Raw genomic sequence first — 21,291 nt, forward strand, 5'->3', positions numbered from 1 at the left:
GGGAGCCTGATGTGGGACTCGATCCCGGATCTCCAGAATCACACCCTGGGCTGCAGGCGGCACCAAACCGCTGCGCCACCGGGGCTGCCCTATTTATTTATTTTAAAGATTTTATTTATCCATTTGACACAAAAAGAGAGCACAAGCAGGGGGATGGCAGAGGAAGAAGGAGAAGCAGGCTCCCTACTGAGTGGGGAGCATGACATGGGGCTCGATCCCAGGACCCTGGGATCACAACCCGAGCTGTAGGCAGACCCTTAACTGACTGAGCCATCCAAGCACTCGTTCTCAATTGTTTTTACTGTCTCCCCTGCATCCCATCTTCCACCCGAGTACCTAATGCCTTTTGCCTATGGCAAATCCTTGCAGATGGCTAAACAGCTGAGTGAAAGGTAATCAGATTTGGGCAGGAACATTTGTGAACCACCAGCCAACCAGTCTTAGATGGATAGTTGTAGTTGATGTAGGTTGGTTTTGTTGCTGTTGTTGTTGTTTTTGTGGTGTGTGTGTGTGACAGTGATTTTATCACTCATGCTCACAATATCACTTTGTTTTCCTGCTGTAACATTTCCTCTTCATTTCCAGTAGGGAGTCACCATATCAAATCATCCTGGTATCGGGGACTCTGTTGCTGGAACATCTTTGAGGGCCTTTGTTTTGGAGGATGGAGGCTCCCAAGTTAAGTGGTGGTGGTGGTGGTGGGGTAGGGGACGTAACAGAATGAGCTCTGGGGTCAAGCCCCAGCCTTGCCATTTACTGACTATGTGACCTTGGATAAGTTTCTTTACCTCTCTGGGCCTCAGTGAATTCATACATAAAACAGGAATAATATCATCTACCTTGGAGGGTTCCTGGGAAGGTTAAAGAAGATAATTATAAGGTCACCCAGTATGTAGTAGATGCTTAATGAGTGTAGCTATATGATCACTTCTTCAAGCAGCTGTCTCTTGTACATTTCTGAGTACCTACACCCAGGCTAGGCTCTGTGCATGCTAGATGCTGCGGACACACAGGGGCATCAGGCCTGGAGCTCATCATTATCAGGCCTGGCAATTCTAAAGTGCACGCTAAAGTTTGGGGGGATTATTTTCCTGGCCAGGAGCACCTTGAGGGCAGGGATTATGTCTAATACAGCTACACCTGCTGCCCAATGAGGCACGCCACTGCCAACTGGTACTTTCTGGTAGGCAAAAACTGTCATGGCCCAACTGTCCCAATTTGGTACTTTTTCACTTCTGGCTGTTCCTGCCTAATAGAATAAAACACACAAGGAAAGTGATGTGACACTCCTGAAGTCATCCAATCTGTCACCACAACCCACTTGAAGGCAATCCCAGAAAAGGGGCTTCAGCAAGTGGCAGGGGCAGGGGACACATGTGCGTGTGTGGGAGGAGGCACCTTGAAGGGGATCACTTGCCTGTTGTTAAATACCATGTGTGTATTCCTTTAGTGGTGGAATTTTCTGGAATAGCACAAAGTGGAAGTATGAGCAACACGCCCTGGGTGCCCAGATGGAGAAGCTCTGTACAGCCTGGTGGAGACTTCCGGGAGGAGGGATCCTCCTCTGTTCAGGCTCAGAATGGCCAGGTCCTTGGTCAACCATGAGCCCTAGAGGGGTAACCTCGAAGAAGCCAGGTACTTGATAGGCACAGATGCATCAGGGAGGCCCCACTGGCCTCTCCCCTCCACACCCCCTCAAACTATACTCCATCTCATTCCAGCCCACCCACAGCTGCTTCTGCAGCCCTGCAGCCGCCACATGACGACATCCTGGCCTCTGGCCTAAGCCCTTTCTTAAGCAGCCCCTGTGAGGAGCTATTTGCAGAGGCCCCCATTTGGGGCTTGGGGGTTTTGCACACAAGTGTTTGATTTTAAAAAGGAGAAAGAGAAGTCACAGCAGGTGCCTCCACTTCCATCCTGGCCCCACCCCAGCCTGCTACGGCTCCTGGGGGGTCTTTGTGCTGTGTGTGTCTGCATGTGAGCGTCATCCCTACATCTGCCGCCTCGTGACAAGGGCCTTTGAAGCTCCACAATGATGCCATCTGCCAGGGACAGCCGGTTGGCTCACTTGGGGCTGACCCCATGGTTGCCAAGGCAACCGTGATGGCGGCATGGGGCCTTCAGGAAAACCACCAGGCTAATGATGTCAGGAGGTTCACTCAGCATGGTCCATGCTCAAGTGAAGGTGGAGGGGGCAGAAATGGAGGTGAGGCTGATGGCCAAAGACAGGAGGAGAAGGACATGGAGGCAGGGAGGTATCTGGTCCTCTGGGTTATAAAGGATAAGCTCTTCCCTGTGACTTCTTGGGATCTCCAGCTCTTAGAAGCCCATCCCCATTAAAAGAGGCCACATGGCCTTCACAAAACATGTTATCGTTGGGCACCTCTGCACATACTATTCCCTGTGCGAAGACCCTCTCTCCTCCACTCATCAATCTAGAAAAATGTCTCCCCATCCTTCAAGACCCATCTCTGGGTTTTCTTCTCCAAATTTTCCAAACAAAAGGGAGTCTTTGCACTGTGCACAGTGCCTGGTGCACAGCTCCAATGGAACCCTTGCTGGATGGGACTTCATTTCTCTGCATGTTCACACATCTTCCCTACCAGCTGGGAGAAGTATAAGGATGGGGATAAAGTCAAATTCAGCTATCTTTGTTGCCCAGCACAGGGCCTGGCATGTAGTGAATTCTAGCAAAAGTTTAGAGAATAAATGAAGTTGCTGTCATTTCTCAGTCACTTGCTACAGGATTTTCACACTCAGAACCTCAGCTATGTGGCATATAGGAGCAAATAAGAAGGGGACATGAAGGTCCTTCTCAACTCTACAATGAGACAGGGGCAAAGGGGTTTCTCTGCCATTGCCAGTGCCACAGACTCCAGGGCCTCTGAGCAGCAGACCACACCTGCACAAACATACCTACTCATATCTTAGTTTCTGTCTTACTCTGGGTATGCACTGGGGTAAAAAAACAAACAAGCAGACTTGGGGTGCTACCCTGTAGGGCCTTGGGTAAAATCACTTGCTCACAAGTTCCCTGGCTTTTGGGTTAAAGGGTTTGTACACCAGCTTTTGTGCACCAGCTGCCCCGCCACAGTGGCTGACCCAATCCACATGGTACCAGAGAGCGTATGCAGGTCCCCTTTGCTGTGTATCCTCTCAATCTCTATTGTGGTGGATCTTTAATTTCTGCCAGTCTGATAGGACTGAACTGGGTCTTATATTTTGAATCAAATTCTTCCAATTTCTAGGGAACTCAGGTATCTTTTTTCTTTTCTTTTTTTTAAAGATTTTATTTAATTATTCATGATAGACACACACATAGAGAAATAGAGAGAGAGAGAGAGAGAGAGGGAGAGAGAGAGAGGCAGAGACACAGGCAGAGGGATGAAGCAGGCTCCCTGGTGTGGGACTTGATCCTAGGACCCGGGGTCATGCCCTGGGCTGAAGGCAGACGCTCAACCACTGAGCCACCCAGGCGTCCCTGGGGTATCTTTTCTTTCTTTTTTTTTTTTAATTTTTTAAAAAATTTATTTATGATAGTCAGAGAGAGAGAGAGAGAGAGAGAGGCAGAGACATAGGCAGAGGGAGAAGCAGGCTCCATGCACCGGGAGCCTGACGTGGGATTCAATCCCGGGTCTCCAGGATCGCGCCCTGGGCCAAAGGCAGGCGCTAAACCGCTGCGCCACCCAGGGATCCCCCTCAGGTATCTTTTCATGGCCAGTATGGTCTCTTCCATGAATGGTCAAGTCCTCACCCATTTTTCTTTCTGGTCACTTAACTTTTTCCTACTGGTTTGTAGGAATTCTCTCTCTGTAAATTCTGAAGATTATTCCTTTCTTGTGTGTGTGACAAATACCTTTTTCTAATCTGTGTTGGGTGTCTTAGCTTTATGTTAGGTGCCCTCTGTTGCCTAGAAGTTTCAAATTTGTATGGAGTCAGAAAGCAGCAAAAGTCTGTCATGAGGCTCATAGAAGCACGAGCGTTCTGACACCCTTTGTATCCACATGGCTTTCTATCAGGCAGAGAGCTTCCCTTTGATGGTGTCCTTTGAGTCCCATGAGGCCTGGGAGGCAGGGAGGGTAGGGACTGTTCTTGCTATGTAGTGGATCATAAGATGGAGACGTTTTGTTGCAGACATCTGACCTTTTGCCTCTTAAAATCCACCCCTCTGTTTTCTAGTAACTGACCCCTCTTTTTTCTATTGGGGAACCCCACTGCTCACAATCTTTGTCCTCATGATCTGACTGGGGCTGGCCAACTGGGTTGCTCCTTTCATTCTCTAGGTCACAAGATTGGAATGGGAGCTGAGTGAGGCCAGTGACAGTACTATCTTATCCACGACTCAGGTCAAATTACCGAGAAAGAAGCACTTTCTACTAGTAAATTCTATTTGAAAATGAAGCCAGTATAGAGAAAAACAGGAGAAAAAAAAGTCCTATTCTTGACAACATTTGTGCCTAGATCCAGCCATGCTTGAGGCTTAGATACCCCTCAAGCCAGCTGGATGTTAGGTTGTATCTTTTCTGTAACAGAGTCCTGACTAATGCAAATCTAGTGAGAGCTAGGAATGAAAAATCCAGGATTAGACCCCTGAGCTTGAATCACTATTAAAAATATGAAGAGGTACAAAAGCATAAGGGCCTGTAGGCCTCAATTTCCAAATCTGTGAGGTAGGGATAATCATCCTATCTCCTGCATCTCAGCTGACTCTGGCTTACCAAACATCTCTGGGCCTCCTGGCTGAAGCAGGGTGCCGTGAGCCTACTGTTCTGCCTCCAAGAACACTTTGAACGAAAGGCCAGGAAATAGCATCCTTGATAGAAATACTCAGCATCAAAGAAAAATGACAACAGCTCAAAGCTGCCCCACAAAAAAATCAGACTTGATGGAGACAATGGCAAAGAGAGGAAAAAAAGAGAATAAATTTAAAAATCAAAGAAAAAAAATCAGAGAACAAGCAGGCAGGAAAGAAAGTAGAAACCTGACAGCAGCAGCTATAGCTAGAAAATAGACACAGAAAAAAAAATGAGTTAAATCTTCACTGTAAAATTTCCACAGAAAAGGATAAACCCTGCTAAACCCATAAGAATAAAACCTGGAGAGAATCATGAACATCTCATCGAGCCATATAAAAATCTGCTTAACAAATTAAATTGATTCAGTGACATTTCCCTTTGGAAAATATTTTCTTGATGAAATGCCATCAATATTGACACAATTCTGATAATATTTCTAAACATCCTAGGGATCACAACCTCCTGTGTACAGCCTGAGATCCTAGCCCTGCAGGCTGCCTCCTGTACCTTTGAGAACCAGTAGGGGTGCCAGGAGAAGGAGCTCATGGCAGGTGCCTCACCTACTTACCGTGGTGATGAACCTGTACAGAGGTTGCCGTCTCTCTGTGTACTTGACCGTGATGGGGCTAAGGTCATAGCGGAACCAGATGGCAGGGATGATGCGTCCTGTATGGCTGTAGGCTACGTACTCCTAGGGTAGGGGAAGAGAGATGGGGGATGTGAGAACCAGACATACAAACCATGGCTCATGGGGGGGCGGGAGTTGGATTGCAGAGGGTCCCCTGGTGACCCACAAGAAGGGGCTTTCTTCTCTCTCTGGCCTGGAGCCAGACTCCACCGGTTCCTCTCACCCCTTCCCCTGGAGGCTCTGCTGTCAAGCATCTAGAAAGGGAAGCATTGCTGAGGATATTTTCAACCCCTTTGGCTGCTTGAAAACTGATTGTATGACCTGAAAGCAACACCAGAATTAGGTGTAAAAGGACTGGTGTGATTTGGGCTTCCCCAGAGTAAAAGCCTATTTCCCCCTCTAACTCCTGGCCATGAATCCATTCATTCACTCATTGATTGTTTACTGTTTACACCCCTCTCCTGGGTGCTGGCCCAGTGCTGGCTGCTGGGGACCTTGAGGGCAGGAAGCTCTGCCCCATCCCCAGAGATGGGTCACAATCTGGAGAAGGGAATGGATGTAGAAGAGTATTTGCAACACTGCCACATTGTCCATGCTGTGCCATAGAGGCCTGGGGTGCTGGGGGCACCAGCAACAAATGACTGACTTTCCCCTAGGCCGGCTGGAAGGCTTAGTGGGGAGGGGGTCATTCCAGGCTACATCCTGAGGTGTATGTATGTGCGTGTGTGTGGGTGTGTGCAAGACAGATGAGTATAAAGGCCATATGGGGAGTGGGCATCTTAAAAGAAGGAGCACACAGAACTGGAAAGACAGAGGGACCCTACCACAGACTTCCTGAGATGGCACTTGGCTGGTGGGATTAAAAGGATGCTAATGAATTAATATGGGTCCTCTCTGGTTTGGGCATTTGCTGGAAACCTCTGGGCTATTCTCATTTGTCCACAACAACTGTAGACCCGACTAAGCCACAGGTCACCCCCAATCTCAAATGCTAAGGCCCAAGCTCTGACCTACCTGGCCTGATGGCCCACCGCTGGCTCTGATGGGCACAACCCACTTTTTCCCGGGGCAGGCTGGGGCCAAGGCCACAGAGAGAGCTGAGCCGGCTATTCTGGCTGCTGGGTCTTTGCCAGAGCCTCAGGGGAAGAAGCCTTGGGCAAAACAAGATCAGCTTTCTCCAGGGAGAGCTGATGGGGCAAGGTGACTGTCTGGGTCACAGCCCAAGCTGAGGGATAGAGGAGCAGAACTAGGTACCATTTATCCCAAAGCCTCCTTTATGGAAAAAGTGTTTTTTTAAAACATTGCCTCATTTGATAGCCATCTTATGAGATGGGCACCATCCCCATTTTACAAACGTGTAAATGGAGGCACAGGACTGTTGTGCGACATGTCCCAGGCCACACAGCTAGCAAGTGACTGAGCCAGGTCTGAATAGGCATTCTGTGCCAGCCTCATCTTTTCTGCTCAGACTGCTTCCATATCCCAGCCATTAGATGCTGTGAGCACCTGACAGTTGCAATGAGATGCCCTTCAACAGACAGTGAGGAAGAGAAACAGAACTCCCTTTGGAAAGTGACACCAGAATATTAATCAGCACAGGTAGATCCAGGCAGTGGGACCTCAAGTCACTTGAGACAGACTCACCAGCCCCTGTTCAGGCTGAGTGGGTGATGTGAGCAAGAGGCCAGGCTTTGGAACCAGAGGAGAACCCAGTTCTAACCCCCCACTTGGCCGCTCTGTAGCTCTACGACCACCTCTCAGTGCCAATGATTGTGTCATTGTCCCCAAGTCTGTAACATGGGAACAATCACAGCCCCAGTCAGAGCTGTCATGACTGAAAAAAATGGTAGAAGTAGAGAGCTTAGCATAATATCCAACCCATAGTGCTCAATAAATGGGAGCTACTATTCTATTATTATCATCACCTGTAAGGGGTTTGGGCAGCCCTAGAAGAAAAAGGATAGCCCTGGAAATAAAGGGATCCACTGGAGGAGCCTCAACTAATGTGTTCCAAGCATTCACGTCCATTGGCAGGGTCATCTCCGGGGAAGCTAGAGGCTGTCCCAGCTTGAAATGATGGTTACTCATCCCTTTCTGCTGGCTCTGACTGTGCTCTGCTTCCCATCAAGGCCTACCTACTTCTCTGTGACTTTGAGTACTGGGGTCCTAAGACATTCCTGTTAACCAATGGTCATCTGGTGATTTTGGATAAAGTGCTTGCACCCCGAGTGTGAGAGCATCTGCTGTGTGTTGACCAATCAGGGTCCTGAGTCTGCAGGACTGGGGCCAGACGCAAGGCTCTTTCTCAACCCCATCTCCTGGTTAGATTTCCTCCCCTTGACTCGGAGAATGTCCTCTCATCTTTACCCAGGGACAGAGCCTGGCCAGAGCAGCCCCACAGGAAAGGCCCCTCAAGGTACCCAGCGGGGAATCGTGCTGAGATACTGTCCTTTCTGCTTATGGCCAGCAGGGGGCGCAATTGCACACAGCTGTGCCAACAGATTACGTACCTTGTTGGCCACCGTGTACTGGTAGGAGTACCGCTGCTTGCCACTCTTGTCCTCGTACACCGTGGGCACGATCTTCAAGATGTAGTCGTGGGAGGCGAGAGCTGCAGGAAGGACACAGCAGGATGAAGCAGGGGGAGAAGCACTGCCCAGCTGGCAAGTCTTTCTATGTCACTTCAACGCTAAACCTACTCGGTGTTGTAGGGGGGCTGTTCCAAATTTTCATCACCAAACAACCTCTCTTCATTTTCTCCCTTGGATATTAGGAATTGAGAGACTCCATCTTATCAGGATCTTTATTCCTGTACCATATGGGATAATTAAAATTCTGGAAATTACCCAAATGGCCATCAACAGGGCAAACATTGAAGAAGGGGTCCTGGGAGAAGCCATTGTCCAAGAGGTATTGTAAAGTGAAAAGAACCAAGTTACAGAACGGAGTGAATACCATGTTTCCATGTCTGGGGGCAGGGAAGACTCACTCTCTATATGCAAGAATATATAGAATTTGCTGGAAAGATACCCAAGAAACCATTAGCCGTTTTAGCCTCTGGGAAAGGAAGAGGGCAGGTTTTCATAAAGATCACATTTCACTTATACCCCAGGTCCTGTATGAAAATTGTTGCTTTTGAAGCAAGTTGGGTTTAAGTTTTCTCTAAAAGAAAGAGCCCATGATGGGGTGCCTAACTAGTTCAGTTGGTGGAGCATGTGATTCTTGATCTCAGGGTTTTAAGTTCAAGCCCTGTGTTGGGTGTAGAGATTACTTAAAAAAAAAACAAAAAAACAAAAAAACAAAAACTGTATATATTAAAAGAGCCCACAAACCAGAAAAGTTGCATTTATGAAGAACTGATTGATTTCTTTCCCCATTTTCAATTAACGGGAGATCCATTTTCCCTCCACTTGGCCCTATCCTATTCCACTGTAACTCTTACCCACTACTGCTGGATGGCGGGAGGCTGTGGAGGGCAGGGACAGAGCCTTACTCATCTCTTGTCCCAGAACCCTGGATAGGCCTGGCACAGAGTGGACAGTAGCAAGTGCTTCCTGAATGAATGAACGGATGGGGGGATGGCTGGTCAGAGGCATGAATGGAAGAACAGATGAATCAGCTTCTGATAAGCATGAGGTAAGTGGAATCAAACACTAGTTTGACAGGATGCTGGCCCAAAGCTGCTGCCAAATATCACCCAGGAAAGGTCTGAATTCCCTTGGATCACGCTTCTGGGATGCTAAGAGAAGCTCAAGGACCCCTCAGCTATTGTCTTCTAGAATGTCAGGTCAGGGGTCATGGAGCTGAAACCACACAGAAATTTAGTCTTTTGTGTTCCAATCCTGGTCTACTGGCTCAATCAGTTCTGAGTCCTTGGACTCACTTGCTGTAAGAGGTTAGAGGATACAGAATTCCTGCTAATGCTGCATCGTGGTAAGGAAAGGGTGGTGCTTCCTGAACTGTCTTGAGATCTGCCTCCCTCTGAAAACCTCAGAAAAGGCTCAGGGATAAGCCCATGAAGACCCCAACATCCCTCTGCTCAAGCCCACAGTGGTCCTCAGGTGTCAGGAGCAGGAGAATCACTCAGGATTTAAAAGACAGACACTTGGGCCTCAGTCCTGCTCAATGGCTCTGGAGTGGCTCACAATCTGCATTGTAAACCAGGGGCCCAAAGATCATACTTGAGATACAGTGCTCCAAATGCCCATTGCCCCAGGTTAAAAACTTGAGGGAATGAAAGAGTGAAAGCCTTATGAAAATCAGACCTGTAATAGTTCTGTTAAAATCTGTACAAAATAGGGATGATCATAAAGAGAAAAAATAAATAAAAAACACCCACAAATCCACCATCCACAAAAACCCATGGATTTACATTCTTGTGTATAAACTGCTAGGCTTATATTTATGTTTTCCTAAAATTAAATCATGCTGTACCCCCCCCCCACCTTTTTTTAAAAGATTTTATTTATTCATTCATGAGAGACGGAGAGAGGCAGAGACACAGGCAGAGGGAGAAGCAGGTTCCATGCGGGAGCCCGGCGGGGACCTGACCCTGGGTCTCCAGGATCAGGCCCCGGCTGAAGGCGGCGCTAAACTGCTGAGTCACCCGGGCTGCTACCCTTTTCTAAGAACTACACACCACAGATACCAGCACAAGACACAGAAAATAATAAGCTCCACTCTGTTTTATTTGCTGCAATATACCCTAGCACTGTGCCTGGCACACAGTAGGTGCTCAGTTAATGTTGCTGCTTGACTGCCAGCGAAGTTTGACACATCTGCAGGTATCTCACAGCGCAGCCACGTAAATGCACCCAACCAACCCCCATGGCTAGGCACTGACGCTGCTCCTCATTTTCACTGTCATAAACAATGACCTAATGAACATTATTTTCCGCAATTTTTGCATACTCTCTTAATTATTTCCTTAGCTTACTCTCCTATGAGTAGAAATGATGACTCGAAGGCAATGACCACTTTTAAGGCCTTTGATACAATTTGCCAAATGCCCACTAGAGACACTGCACATTCTAATTCCACCCACGTGGATTCCTTGCCGGTGGACCCCTCCTAGGGGCTGCTGCCCTGACCTGATCCAGGCAGGCCCATGTACTTTTTTGTGCTCACAGCCCCCTTCTCTGCTAGCATCTCATTGTGGAAAAATTCAAACACACACAAAAATGAGGAATCATATAAAGAACCCCTCTGGCATCCTATTCCCCAGTTTCAACAATTAACAACACACAGTCAATTTTGCTTCTTTTGCTTCATCCATACCCCATCATTCGCCCTACCCATTTTATCTTCAAGCAAATCCCAGACGTCACATTGATTCATCCACAAGTATTTTAGTTATGTCTCTATAAGAGATAAAGACTCTTAAAGAACAAAACACAACAAGTACAATGCCATCATCACCACAGCTAAAACATTCAGTATCACTCCTCAGTATGTTCAGAGACTGGTCTGGGCTAAGGAAAAATAGTTGACTAGAAGTGGGCGTTACTTTAATAAGGGCCAGCTCGGGCCTCTCCAAGGTGGTGGCATTTGAGCTGAGACCAACATGACAAGAAGCAGCCCTCAGTGGGAAGGTCTGGGAGCAGAAAAGGCCCATTGGGGAGACCAAGCTTGGAGAGCTGAGGGAATGCTAGCCGGCCCTACCCCTGGCTGCCTGTGTCTGATCTAATGCATTTTTCTTTCTGCAGAAGCCAGCCTGAGTAGGCAGGATTTTCTGCCCATATTCTCTACTGGTGGACACACTCTGGGTCCTTCCTAGCTCGGTTCTATGTCAGTATCAGGTAGCTGAAGAGTCCCTGCTACCTGCTGGCTCAGGTGGATGGCCACCTTGGGTGACATGCTGCCCTTCCACAGAACCACACCAACTACACCAACATCGGAAGGATCTGCCTCTGTTAAATCAGACGCTTGCTGGGATGCCTGGGTGGCTCAGTCAGTCAAGTGTCTGCCTTCGGCTCGGGTTGTGATCTCAGGGTCCTGGGATCAAGACTGATCAGGACCCATGTCGGGCTCTCTGCTCAGCAGGGAGTCTGCTTCTCTCTCTCACTATCCCTCTGTGCTCTCTCCCTCTCTCAAATAAATAAATGAAATCTTAAAAAAAAAGAAAAAAGAAAAAAGAATCAGACATTTGCACGAAAATGAAGAGGCACTGCTACATGCTCCTCCACTGCTGGAGGCGGCACCAATGGGCATGCACACAGGGGTAAAGCCAGGGGATAATGTAAAGCAAATACCATAAATATCACAAGCATTGCTGTGATAGTAAAAAACTAGAAACAGACATTTTCCATGAGAAGACAATGCCTTAATAAAGCATGGCAGAGCTGTTAGATGGGCGGCTGTGCCTCTGGCACCACTGGAAACAAGGTACAAAAACTGTGGTCATGTAAAGATGTCCAGGACAAAAATCAGGAGGTAAACTGCTGTCTACTGGCTTTGAGACAATGACTTCTGCTGATAGACAAGGGTTCATGGGGATGCGGAGAAATGACAAATGTGACTTGTTGAGGGTCGGGGATCGGTCATGGAGAGAGACGTTCTCTTTTGCTTGAATTTCTGACCAGCGGAGAGCAGAATGCATTTTAAGAAACAACGAGAAAAGCCTTGTGGTTAAAAAGGTGAGCTCAGGTGAGGATATAAGGAAAGACGGGATCTCTGGGTGGCGCAGCGGTTTGGCGCCTGCCTTTGGCCCAGGGCGCGATCCTGGAGACCCGGGATCGAATCCCACATCAGGCTCCCGGTGCATGGAGCCTGCTTCTCCCTCTGCCTATGTCTCTACCTCTCTCTCTCTCTCTGTGACTATCATAAATAAGTAAAAATTAAAAAAAAAAAATTTGTTAAAAAAAAAAAAAGGAAAGTCAAGGTCACCTGTCCTGCAGGATCCAGCGGTGAATCCATTTAAGCAGATGGGCCTCCTGGACCTGTTCTGTGCACATGTCCAAGGCCCCATGTGTGTGCACACATGTGTGTGTGTGCAAAAATTCATTAGATCAGGTACCAGGTGTGTGCAAAGGTGTGTCAGTGTGTGACACTTTAGTGGGGCCAAGGTGTCACAGAGCCCAGCAGGTAGAGGACTCAGGGAGGAGGCGTTCACGGGTGGAAGGGGCTCCAGCAGGAGAGTGTGGGGTTGGGTGGGTGGCCCAGGTGGGCAGACCTGACAGGGCCACCCCCAGCCCAGTTCTCACAGTGCCACTGGAGCCACGATGAATTCTGGTCCCGCCTGGGCTCCCTGTGGTATCTTAGGTGATTATCTCAACTAAAAACAATTATGAGGCAGTAATGATAGCAATAATGATGATAGTAGCTGATATTCCCTGAGCTCTTACGAGGTGCTTGGAGCAGTCACGTACTTTCCCTGGGGCGGGGGGGGTGGTGCAACACGAGCCACTTCTCTCTCTCTGTAAGACAGGGCTGATTCCACCTTCCTCACAGGCCAGCTGTGGGAATGGAGTATTCACACCTGGGCTTATAATAGTGAGTGTTCGATAGACATTCCCGTCTTCCCTTTTCCTTGTTCCCAGTTGGGATATGGGATACATACGGTTGGAGGTGAGTCTATCTGCTCCTCCGAGAGCGTTGAAAGCTCCATGGACATTCTGGACCTGTGGAGAAGCACAGTGAGGGGACTGATCCCAGGCTGCCGCCTCCTCCAGTCCTGGCCCTGGCTGCTAGGGGATGGCCAAGTGCAGCCTGGGGCAGGGACCTGACCCAGCATGGCCTACCTCGTAGAGAAGTTGCAGGGAGCAAGATACACACATAGCTGGGGCCTGGCACACGGTTGGCACTAGCAGGTTTCCCATCTTGGGGCCCTGTAATATGCCACACTAGCCTGCATACTTCTAGTCATCTCATTTAATGCCCCCGATGATGTACTGTTGAGCCCATTTTAAAGAAGAGTAGACCAAGGCTTGGAGAAGCACTGAAGCTTGTCCAGAGTCACACAGCTGATAAATGGCTGAGCTGAACTCCAAATTCAGGTATCTGATCTCAAGGCTGAGCTCCTTTCAATTAAGCCACTTTGGAAATACAAGTAAGGGTGGGTGTGGGTCCCAGCATACGCCTCCTGAGATCCCCTACAGCCTTCGAAGGACTCAGGGCTGCTGGTCTCCCATTGTATCTGCTGCAGAGAACATACAGGAGCTGTGAAGAGCCCTCTCCTCATGGCAACTGGCCCCACTGTGTGCCCCTGGCAGGGCCTGCTGTGGAATAGGCTGAAGGCCGCATCCTACCGCTTCTCTGAGGATGCAGGGAAACCATGTCAGTTACAGGAAATCTAAAGCAGGGCAAGGCATGCCTGCCCACCATGGGCATGGTTAACAGGGGCTACCAAGCTGTCACCCTGGAGGGCTTCCTGGAAGAAGCGACACACCGAGATCTGTAGGAAAGTGGGAAGTTAATCAGGCAAGCAGCACCTGTGAAGCATGAGCCCAGAGACTGAGGAATAACCAGAGGCCTATGTGGCCCCAGAGGAAGGTGGGGGAGGTAGGACAGACTTCTGGAGGTAGGAGGAGGGGGACAGACTTCTGGAGAAAGGGCCACTTCAGGAGTAGTGGGAAGCAGTGGGCGACCTGATCCTTGATCCCGGTCACAGGTGGCTGATGTTTATTGCACACTTAACAGAGCTGCACACTCTTTTAACAAGCCCAAAGAAAAGGAAAGTTTGTCCATTGCTGCCTTAGGGAATGACAATCTGAACCCAACAGGATGGTGCTATGGTGACGAGAGCTAGAATGCTCCCTCCCATAGTCATGTGTAATGGTTTTCTCTCACATTCACTTGTGTCATCATCTGATTAACTTCTGTTTTCCCCTCTAGACTGTATGTTCCACATGGGCAAGGACCACGCTTGTCCTCAGCAATGTGCACAAGGCACATAATGTGCATAACAGGTGCTCAATAAATATTTGCTGCATGGATGATGGATACATCAGCTGTTTTTTTTTTTTTTCATTTAAAGAAAATCTCATTTCCCCCATAACCATGACCAAGTGAAGGCTGTCTCTGTCTTGTTCTGCCAGCGGCACATAGCAACATAAGACTGTCCCCTTTGCTACCGTGGTCTGTCCCTTTCCCTTCTCCCTGCTACCCTGCCTCAGTCGGAGCTCTGCCTCCCCTGGCCCTGGCTGCAGCTCTCCTCTCACCTCCATGCTGGCCTCATGGCCCACCTTCCACACCAACCTGCCCCAGTCAGCCCCACCTGCCTGAATCTAACACGGGTCTCCAGCCCCACATAAAACTCAGCTCCCTGCTCCCCTTTCAGGACACTTCTGCAACCTCTCCAACTCTGAGGAGCAGTCACTTCCCATGCCTTGTTATAGAACATCGTTCTGATGACATGGACATCTGCTACCCATTTTTTCTAAAAGTAACCTTGAGGGTCTTTTACATGAAAATGACCAGCTGGGTGTGTCATAGAATAGAAGATGTGTGAGATGCCCATTGCCCAAGAGCCTTCCTTGTGAGCATGGTCAAATCCTTCTCACCCTTCAGGAGCTGGCTTACATGTCACCTGAGAGGTAACCTCCTCTGGGAAGCCCTCCCTGACTTCCCAGGCTGGGAGGAACCCTATCCCTGCTTCCATATCACTGCCCAGAACCCTATGCCTCTCTTGTCCTTAACCCTCCTTGTCCTATATTATTATGTGTAGTTATCCGATCTCTTCTTTTGAAAGCAAGAACTTGGGGCAGCCTGGGTGGCTCAGTGGTTTAGCGCCGCCTTTAGCCAGGGCCTGATCCTGGAGTCCCGGGATCGAGTCCCACGTCGGGCTCCCTGCATGAAGCCTGCTTCTCCCTCTGCTTGTGTCTCTGCTTTCTCTCTCTCTTTCTCTCTCTGTTTCTCTCATGAATAAATAAATAAAATCTTAAGAAAGAAAGGAAGGAAGGAAGGAGGGAGGGAGGGAAAGAAGGAAGGAAGGAAGGAAGGAAGGAAGGAAGGAAGGAAGGAAGGAAGGAAGGAAGGAAGGAAGGAAGGAAGGAAGGAAGGAAGGAAGGAGGAACTCTTTATTGTTTACCCATCATTTAGCCCCAGGACGTGGCACGGAGCAGAAATTTCAAGAGGGTCTGATGAATCCATGGCTGTATAAGGCACAGTAATAGAAGACCTGGGGCCAGACATACCTGGTTTCTTATAAGCTGTGTGACCTTGGGCAAGTTACTGAATCCCACTGACCCGGTTTCCTTAGCAAGAAGAACAAATGCCATCCAGCAACCATATGGGAGTCTTTGTGAGGATTACACAAGAGGTCACCTGTAACACAGCTCTCTAGGTAAGAAGGAGCAGACTTCCAGCATCCAGAGTTCCCACAAGGAAGGAGTGTGGCATGCCAAAGACTGGGTTTGAATTCTGGCTGTGCAGAGCTGAGCAACCCGGAACTCAGGACTCTATGTGTCAATTTTGCCGTGTGCACACTGGAGTTCACAGTGACTTTTTTCCCAGGGCTGTGGTGAGGATTTGCTGAGTTGGTGGGTCTACAGACAGCTAGGGCACTGCCCAACGCTTAGTATACGGAGGGCTTGCCGCCCACCACCTGTGGGCGAACCCCCTGTGGTTTGTTAACTCCTGTCCTACTGGGGGTGGTCACCACCCCACATTCTGTCTTCTCCATGGGTGCATAAGCCCGTCAAAGGCTGGCAGCATGCTTTGTCTTATAGAGCTTTGTGCAGAGTTAGGGTGCAGATGGCAACAACAGTGGTACTAGCTCATTTCATTGACCACTGACTCTGTGCCTGGCACTGTTGTAAGGGCTTTATGTGCATTAATTCATTTTACCTTCACCACAATCCTGTGGGGCAGATACTATTACTGTCCCCCCATTTGACAAATGAGATAACTGAGGCTCAGAGGGAATAAATAATTTTTTCAAGGTCACACAACTAGTAAGTGGTAGAGCCAGGACTGGAATCCAGAAAGGCAGGCTGGGGAACCTCCACAAGACAATCCCCTGAATGGAGAGACGGCACCATGTGGATGTGAACCCTGTGTGAAGGGAGTCTATAGCAGGGCGGGCTGTGCTTCACTGAGCGTGTAGGCAGGGAGTCTGGCTCATGGCCCCCAGGGAGCCTGGGCCTTCTCTATTCCCAAGCGCTGTCTCCGAGAGGAAAATCTCTGTGGCCTCCAAAGGGACTGGAAAGGTGGTGACTGGCCCCTGAGGCTGGGCACAAGGTGCCAACAGGGAAAGAAGCACAAGCGATGTGGAGTGGAGAGTGGGGGTGTGAGTGTACACGTGCCTGACAGGCAGCATACCCTCAGGAGGGTGCACAGGGGAGGCAGTACCAGCAGTGCGGCTCGAAGCCAGACTCTGGGTTCTAACTCATGCTCTGCAACAGACTGTATACCCTCTCTGGGCCTCAACTTCCTCTCCTGTAAAATGGAGACAATAAAGAAAGTATCTGCCTCTTGGGGTGCTAAGAGAGTGAGAGGAGGTGATGAGTATAAAGGACGGTGCTTGGCAGGTCCATTGCGTGGGGCAGTGTGGGCATGCGTGTGTATATGAGATGTTCTAACATGAGTGAATCTGTGCATGTCTCTGGGCGGTGCTCTGTGCAAGAGTCCGTGCGTGTGTATGTTTGGTGTGTGCGTTTAGGGATGGATTTTAGGGTATACATATGAGCACATGTATGTCAGGGCATACTTTTGAGTGTGTGTGTGAGTCTGAGTAGATGTGTGTGCACATAAGTGGCGTAATGGTGTGTGTGCTCCTGGTGCACACGACAATCCCTGGAGGGAATCCACCCTTCAATACCTTTAACCAGGAAACAGGATTCTCATCAAGGATGGCTTGGGTGCAGGACCTAGGGTCCCGATCCCAGTGCTGTAGCTGGAGCAGACACCTCCCCACTCTGAGCCTCAATTCCAGAATCTACCTTCTGGACCAGAGTCAGCGAGCAGTGGGGAAGAGGGAACATCCAAGCCCCCCACCTGCCTGCAGCTGGTGGAGATCAGGTGGTCTGTGTTCAGTTTCCCTTCACTGCTGCCACACAGGAAGCTGCTGGGCTGGACCCGCTGGAGATGGCTCTCTTCATCCTAACCAAGGATTGTCAGAGGCTTCCATCACCATGGGACCTCTACTGAGTGGACATGGCACTAGGCTGGAAGGCCAAAAGGGCTGTAGAAGGGCACAGGCTGCACACTGGCATCAGATAGATCTGCTAGGGGACCCGAGACAAGTGGCTCCTGTGGGCCCAGCTCCATGACCGGGAAACACACAGCACCCCCTCAGACCTCATAAGGCCACGTCGGCATGGAGAAAACACTAGCACTTAGTGCTGGTTCATGGGAAGTGCATCCCTTTCCCCAGGCTTCAAGTCTCAGCCCAAGGTTCCTAGGGCACTGGTCCTGTCAATAAAACTGTAGGCCCACGCTCAGGAAGGATAATATGGAGGAGCTGGTTGACACAGCAGAGACTCAGAGATTCAGGTCCAGATAAAGACCACCTGACCTTTATCTAGTTCTATTCTTTTTCCTCACCCCTTGAGACGTCATCTTTGTGCCCAGAGAGGACAGAAGGCTCCAGGAGACACAGTCCCTGTACACCCACCCCCAGCCATGCCACCTGTGTGTACCCTGCTCACCTGCAGTGTGTCCCCAAAGGAGAGCTTGTGGATGACATGGGTCATGTCCGGGTTCTGTGGCTGGGCTGTAGCACTGTGTGTAGACACGTGGAAATTGCCTGGGACCTGGGGGAGAGATGTAAGTTTCAGGAGTAGTCTCGTTGGCTGCCCCAGAGGGTGGGGTGCAGGTCTTCACCCTGGAGTCGAACATATCTGATCTGGCTCCCAGTGTGGTCCAAGCCATGGGACTTTGGAGGAACTACTGCCCTTCTCTGAGCCTCAGGTTCCTCGTCTATAGAATGGGGGCAGTAACAGAAGCTATCTGAGGGGGCCATTGGGATGATGAGGTGAGAGAATACATGCAAAGCAGCCAGCTGGGCACCTGGCACAGGCCAGGGCTTGAAATGGCAGCTGCCCACCAGCAACTTCCTGGCTATTGGCCCCATGGTGGGTTGAACCATTAGGCCCACAGACCAACTGAACCTTCTCTAAATCCGAATCAACTCTGCTACTCACCCAAATTTGCCCCACCGCCCCAGACCAGGGGACCCTTGAAGGCAGGACTATGGTGGCCTTCTTTCCTCCCTGGGCCTTGGGGCCCTGGCAGAGTGCAGCCCAGGAGAGGTACTGATACCCTGCGACAAGGACCTCCCTGAATTCTGCTGGGACATCTCCGTTGTACCAAAAGGCCCCTCCTCTACCAGCTGCTCAGGCCAAACCCTAGGTATCATCTTGATGCCCTGTCTTTCTCTCACACCTGACCTCCTGCCTACCAGGAAAGGCTGTCAGCTCCACCCTCACAATGCCTTGCACCCGGCCTTCGCAGGCCCTCACTGCTGCCCTGACCTGGACAGTGGGGGCAGCCTCCCCACTGGGCTCCCAGCTCCTGCCCTTGGCACTCCCAGGCCTTCCCTCAACAGCAGCCGGGGGTCCTTCTGAACCCTACATCTGATAGTGTCACTCCTCCGCTCACTTCCTCTGGCCATACCAGCCTCCCTGTGGCACCAGGAATGGCGCTACAGGGTTCCCACCTCGGTCCTGCGTGCCTGTGACCCCTTCTTGGAACCCTTCTTGATGCGGCTCTCTCTCCCTGGTTTCCCACAGGCCTCTGCTCAGGGAGCCTCCCAACCTCCCTTCCCCAAGCCCCTTGGTCTGCTACAGCACTTGGCAGCACCTGCCACCTGATCTTCATCTTGCTTTCTTCTGTTTCCTCACTGGAGAACGTTGGTTCCATGCTGGTGGAGAGTTGGGTCTGATTTGATCTGCACTCCCCAGACCCTGGCAGAGGCCCACAAAGTATGTCCTGGATGAATGAACACGCGATGAATGGCCCTAATTCTTAAAATAGCAATTTTGATTTTGACATCTGGTAATTTCCACTTTATGGAAAAGAAAACTGAAGCTCAGAGCAGTGAAGACACTTGCTAAGGAACACGTCAAGGGCTGTGGTTTGAACTCATGGATGTTTGGACTTCAGACTCGGCATACTGAAGCAGGACGTGATACTCCCTCCCACCCTTTACCACAGCAGCCCTGGGTTGACAGCCACATGCAGCCATCCCTTGGGATGTGCTGGGTTTGGGAAGATGGCCCAAACCAGAGCCTGGCCCTGGATGGGCCTCTAGCCTGTTGTGACACAGACTTGCAACAGAATATGAGACTGCATGACCCCACTGGGCCAGAGGAATGTATAGACCGTGGGGGCCACAGGGAGGGCCCCAGCTCAGTTGGGAGTGTCCAGAGGGGGCTTCTCAGCAGAAAGAACCCTCTTGTACTAAGGCTCTGAAGATAAGAGAACAGGGGGAACAGGGGGAAAGGTATCTAGCCAGATGGAAGAGCATGAATAAGCACAGAGGTCAGAAACTGCCCAGCCCAGTTTGTGGGCATGTGTAAAGAACCAGAAGGGTCTGTATTATCAAACCCCAAATAAAAGAACAGCTCACAGAGGGTGATAGCAGCAGGAAACAAACAGACATCAGAGAGTGGGGATGTTCAGCAAAGGCCCTGAATGCCATGCTGAAAAACACCGAGTTTATTTTATTCCAGTTCAATGAAGGTTTAGTAAACTATATTAGAGGAAGGAATACAGCTTATAGCTTCTGGCTTAGCAGCAGGCCATCAAAGTTGGCTTATTTTGTAAGCATGCCTGTTTCAAATACAAAGTTGTGGGCTTCTTATAGAAATCCTTCTGTCTTCACTAGGACCTGAGCTTTGTGGACCGACCTGGGAAGGTATCAGGCTGAAAGGGCATGGCCTGACCTCAGATCGTAGGTGAGGCTGGAATAGAGTCTGGGATGTGGGCTTCAGGGGCCTAATACTTCAGCCCAGCCCCACCTCCCAGCTGGGGTGCCTTGGGCAAGGTCAGTAACCTCTCTATACCCATTTTCCCACTGGCAAAATGGAGATGCTAACCACAAAGGGTTACTGGGAGGATTAAAGGAGGCAAGGAGTGCAAAGCCAATGGAAGCTGTTATTAGGTTGGGTTTCTAGGATGAGTATGTTTGTCATCAGAACAATGACCCTCCTGGAACAGAGAACAGCATGTACACGGACAGGACATGGGGTAAAGCCCACTGCATCTTTTTTTCTTTTTTAAAATATTTTTATTTATTTATTCATGACAGACAGAGAGAGGCAGAGACACAGGCAGAGGGAGAAGCAGGCTCCTCGTGAGGAATCTGTTGTGGGACTCGATCCCAGGACTCCAGGATCACACCCTGAACCAAAAGTAGACATTCAACCACTGAGTCCCCCCAGGCACCCAAGCCCACTGTATCTTAAAAATATTTTTTAACTTCATTTTTCCTTAAATAACTAAACACATTTATATTATAAAAAAATTCACATAATAAGGGGATGCCTAAGTGGCTCAGTGATTTGAGCATCTGCCTTTGGCTTGGGTTGTGATCCTGGGGTCCTGGGATCGAGTCTCGCTTCAGGCTCCCCGCAGAAAGAGTCTGCTTCTCCCTCTGCCTCTCTCTGTGTCTCTCATGAATAGATAAATAAAATCTTAAAAAAATAAATCACATCATAAAGTGAGGACTACAGGCCCCGTTGTCTATCACCTCCAGAAGTAAGAAACCAATAGCGTCAGGCATGTGTCCTTTGGAATTTTTCCATGCAGTGACATAGGGCCTCCAGTGGGCAGAGTTCAGAATGGGGTTTGGAGCCTGGTCCTCACACTCCCAGAGTCAAGTGAGTCAAGGAGGCTGGCTCCTGCACATCTGCCACCCGCTGCCTCCCTGCGAGGCTGTGACTCAGTGACCCACTCCCTCTCCACAAGGAATCCATCACAGGTGGC

The 21,291-nt window shown here is 49.7% G+C and overlaps 1 protein-coding gene across 5 annotated transcripts in view; it reads right to left on the minus strand.

The window, feature by feature from the left end:
- The window catches only part of ERGIC1 (endoplasmic reticulum-golgi intermediate compartment 1), a 105,199-nt gene that overhangs the window by 8,483 nt on the left and 75,425 nt on the right, over positions 1-21,291 (minus strand). For 3 of the 5 annotated variants that reach the window (XM_072824133.1, XM_072824132.1, XM_072824130.1), the window contains 5 exons: positions 18,012-18,116; positions 17,359-17,463; positions 12,983-13,043; positions 7,935-8,035; positions 5,365-5,487 (listed from right to left, as the gene is read on the minus strand). In XM_072824133.1, the coding sequence (XP_072680234.1) occupies positions 5,365-5,487; positions 7,935-8,035; positions 12,983-13,043; positions 17,359-17,463; positions 18,012-18,116 (495 nt within the window). The remainder of the gene's footprint in view (positions 1-5,364; positions 5,488-7,934; positions 8,036-12,982; positions 13,044-17,358; positions 17,464-18,011; positions 18,117-21,291) is intronic. The other 2 variants (XM_072824129.1, XM_072824128.1) reach the window with 1 other exon arrangement.

This window comes from Canis lupus, chromosome 4 (assembly GCF_048164855.1).
Source record: "Canis lupus baileyi chromosome 4, mCanLup2.hap1, whole genome shotgun sequence".
NCBI classification, from domain to species: domain Eukaryota; kingdom Metazoa; phylum Chordata; class Mammalia; order Carnivora; family Canidae; genus Canis; species Canis lupus.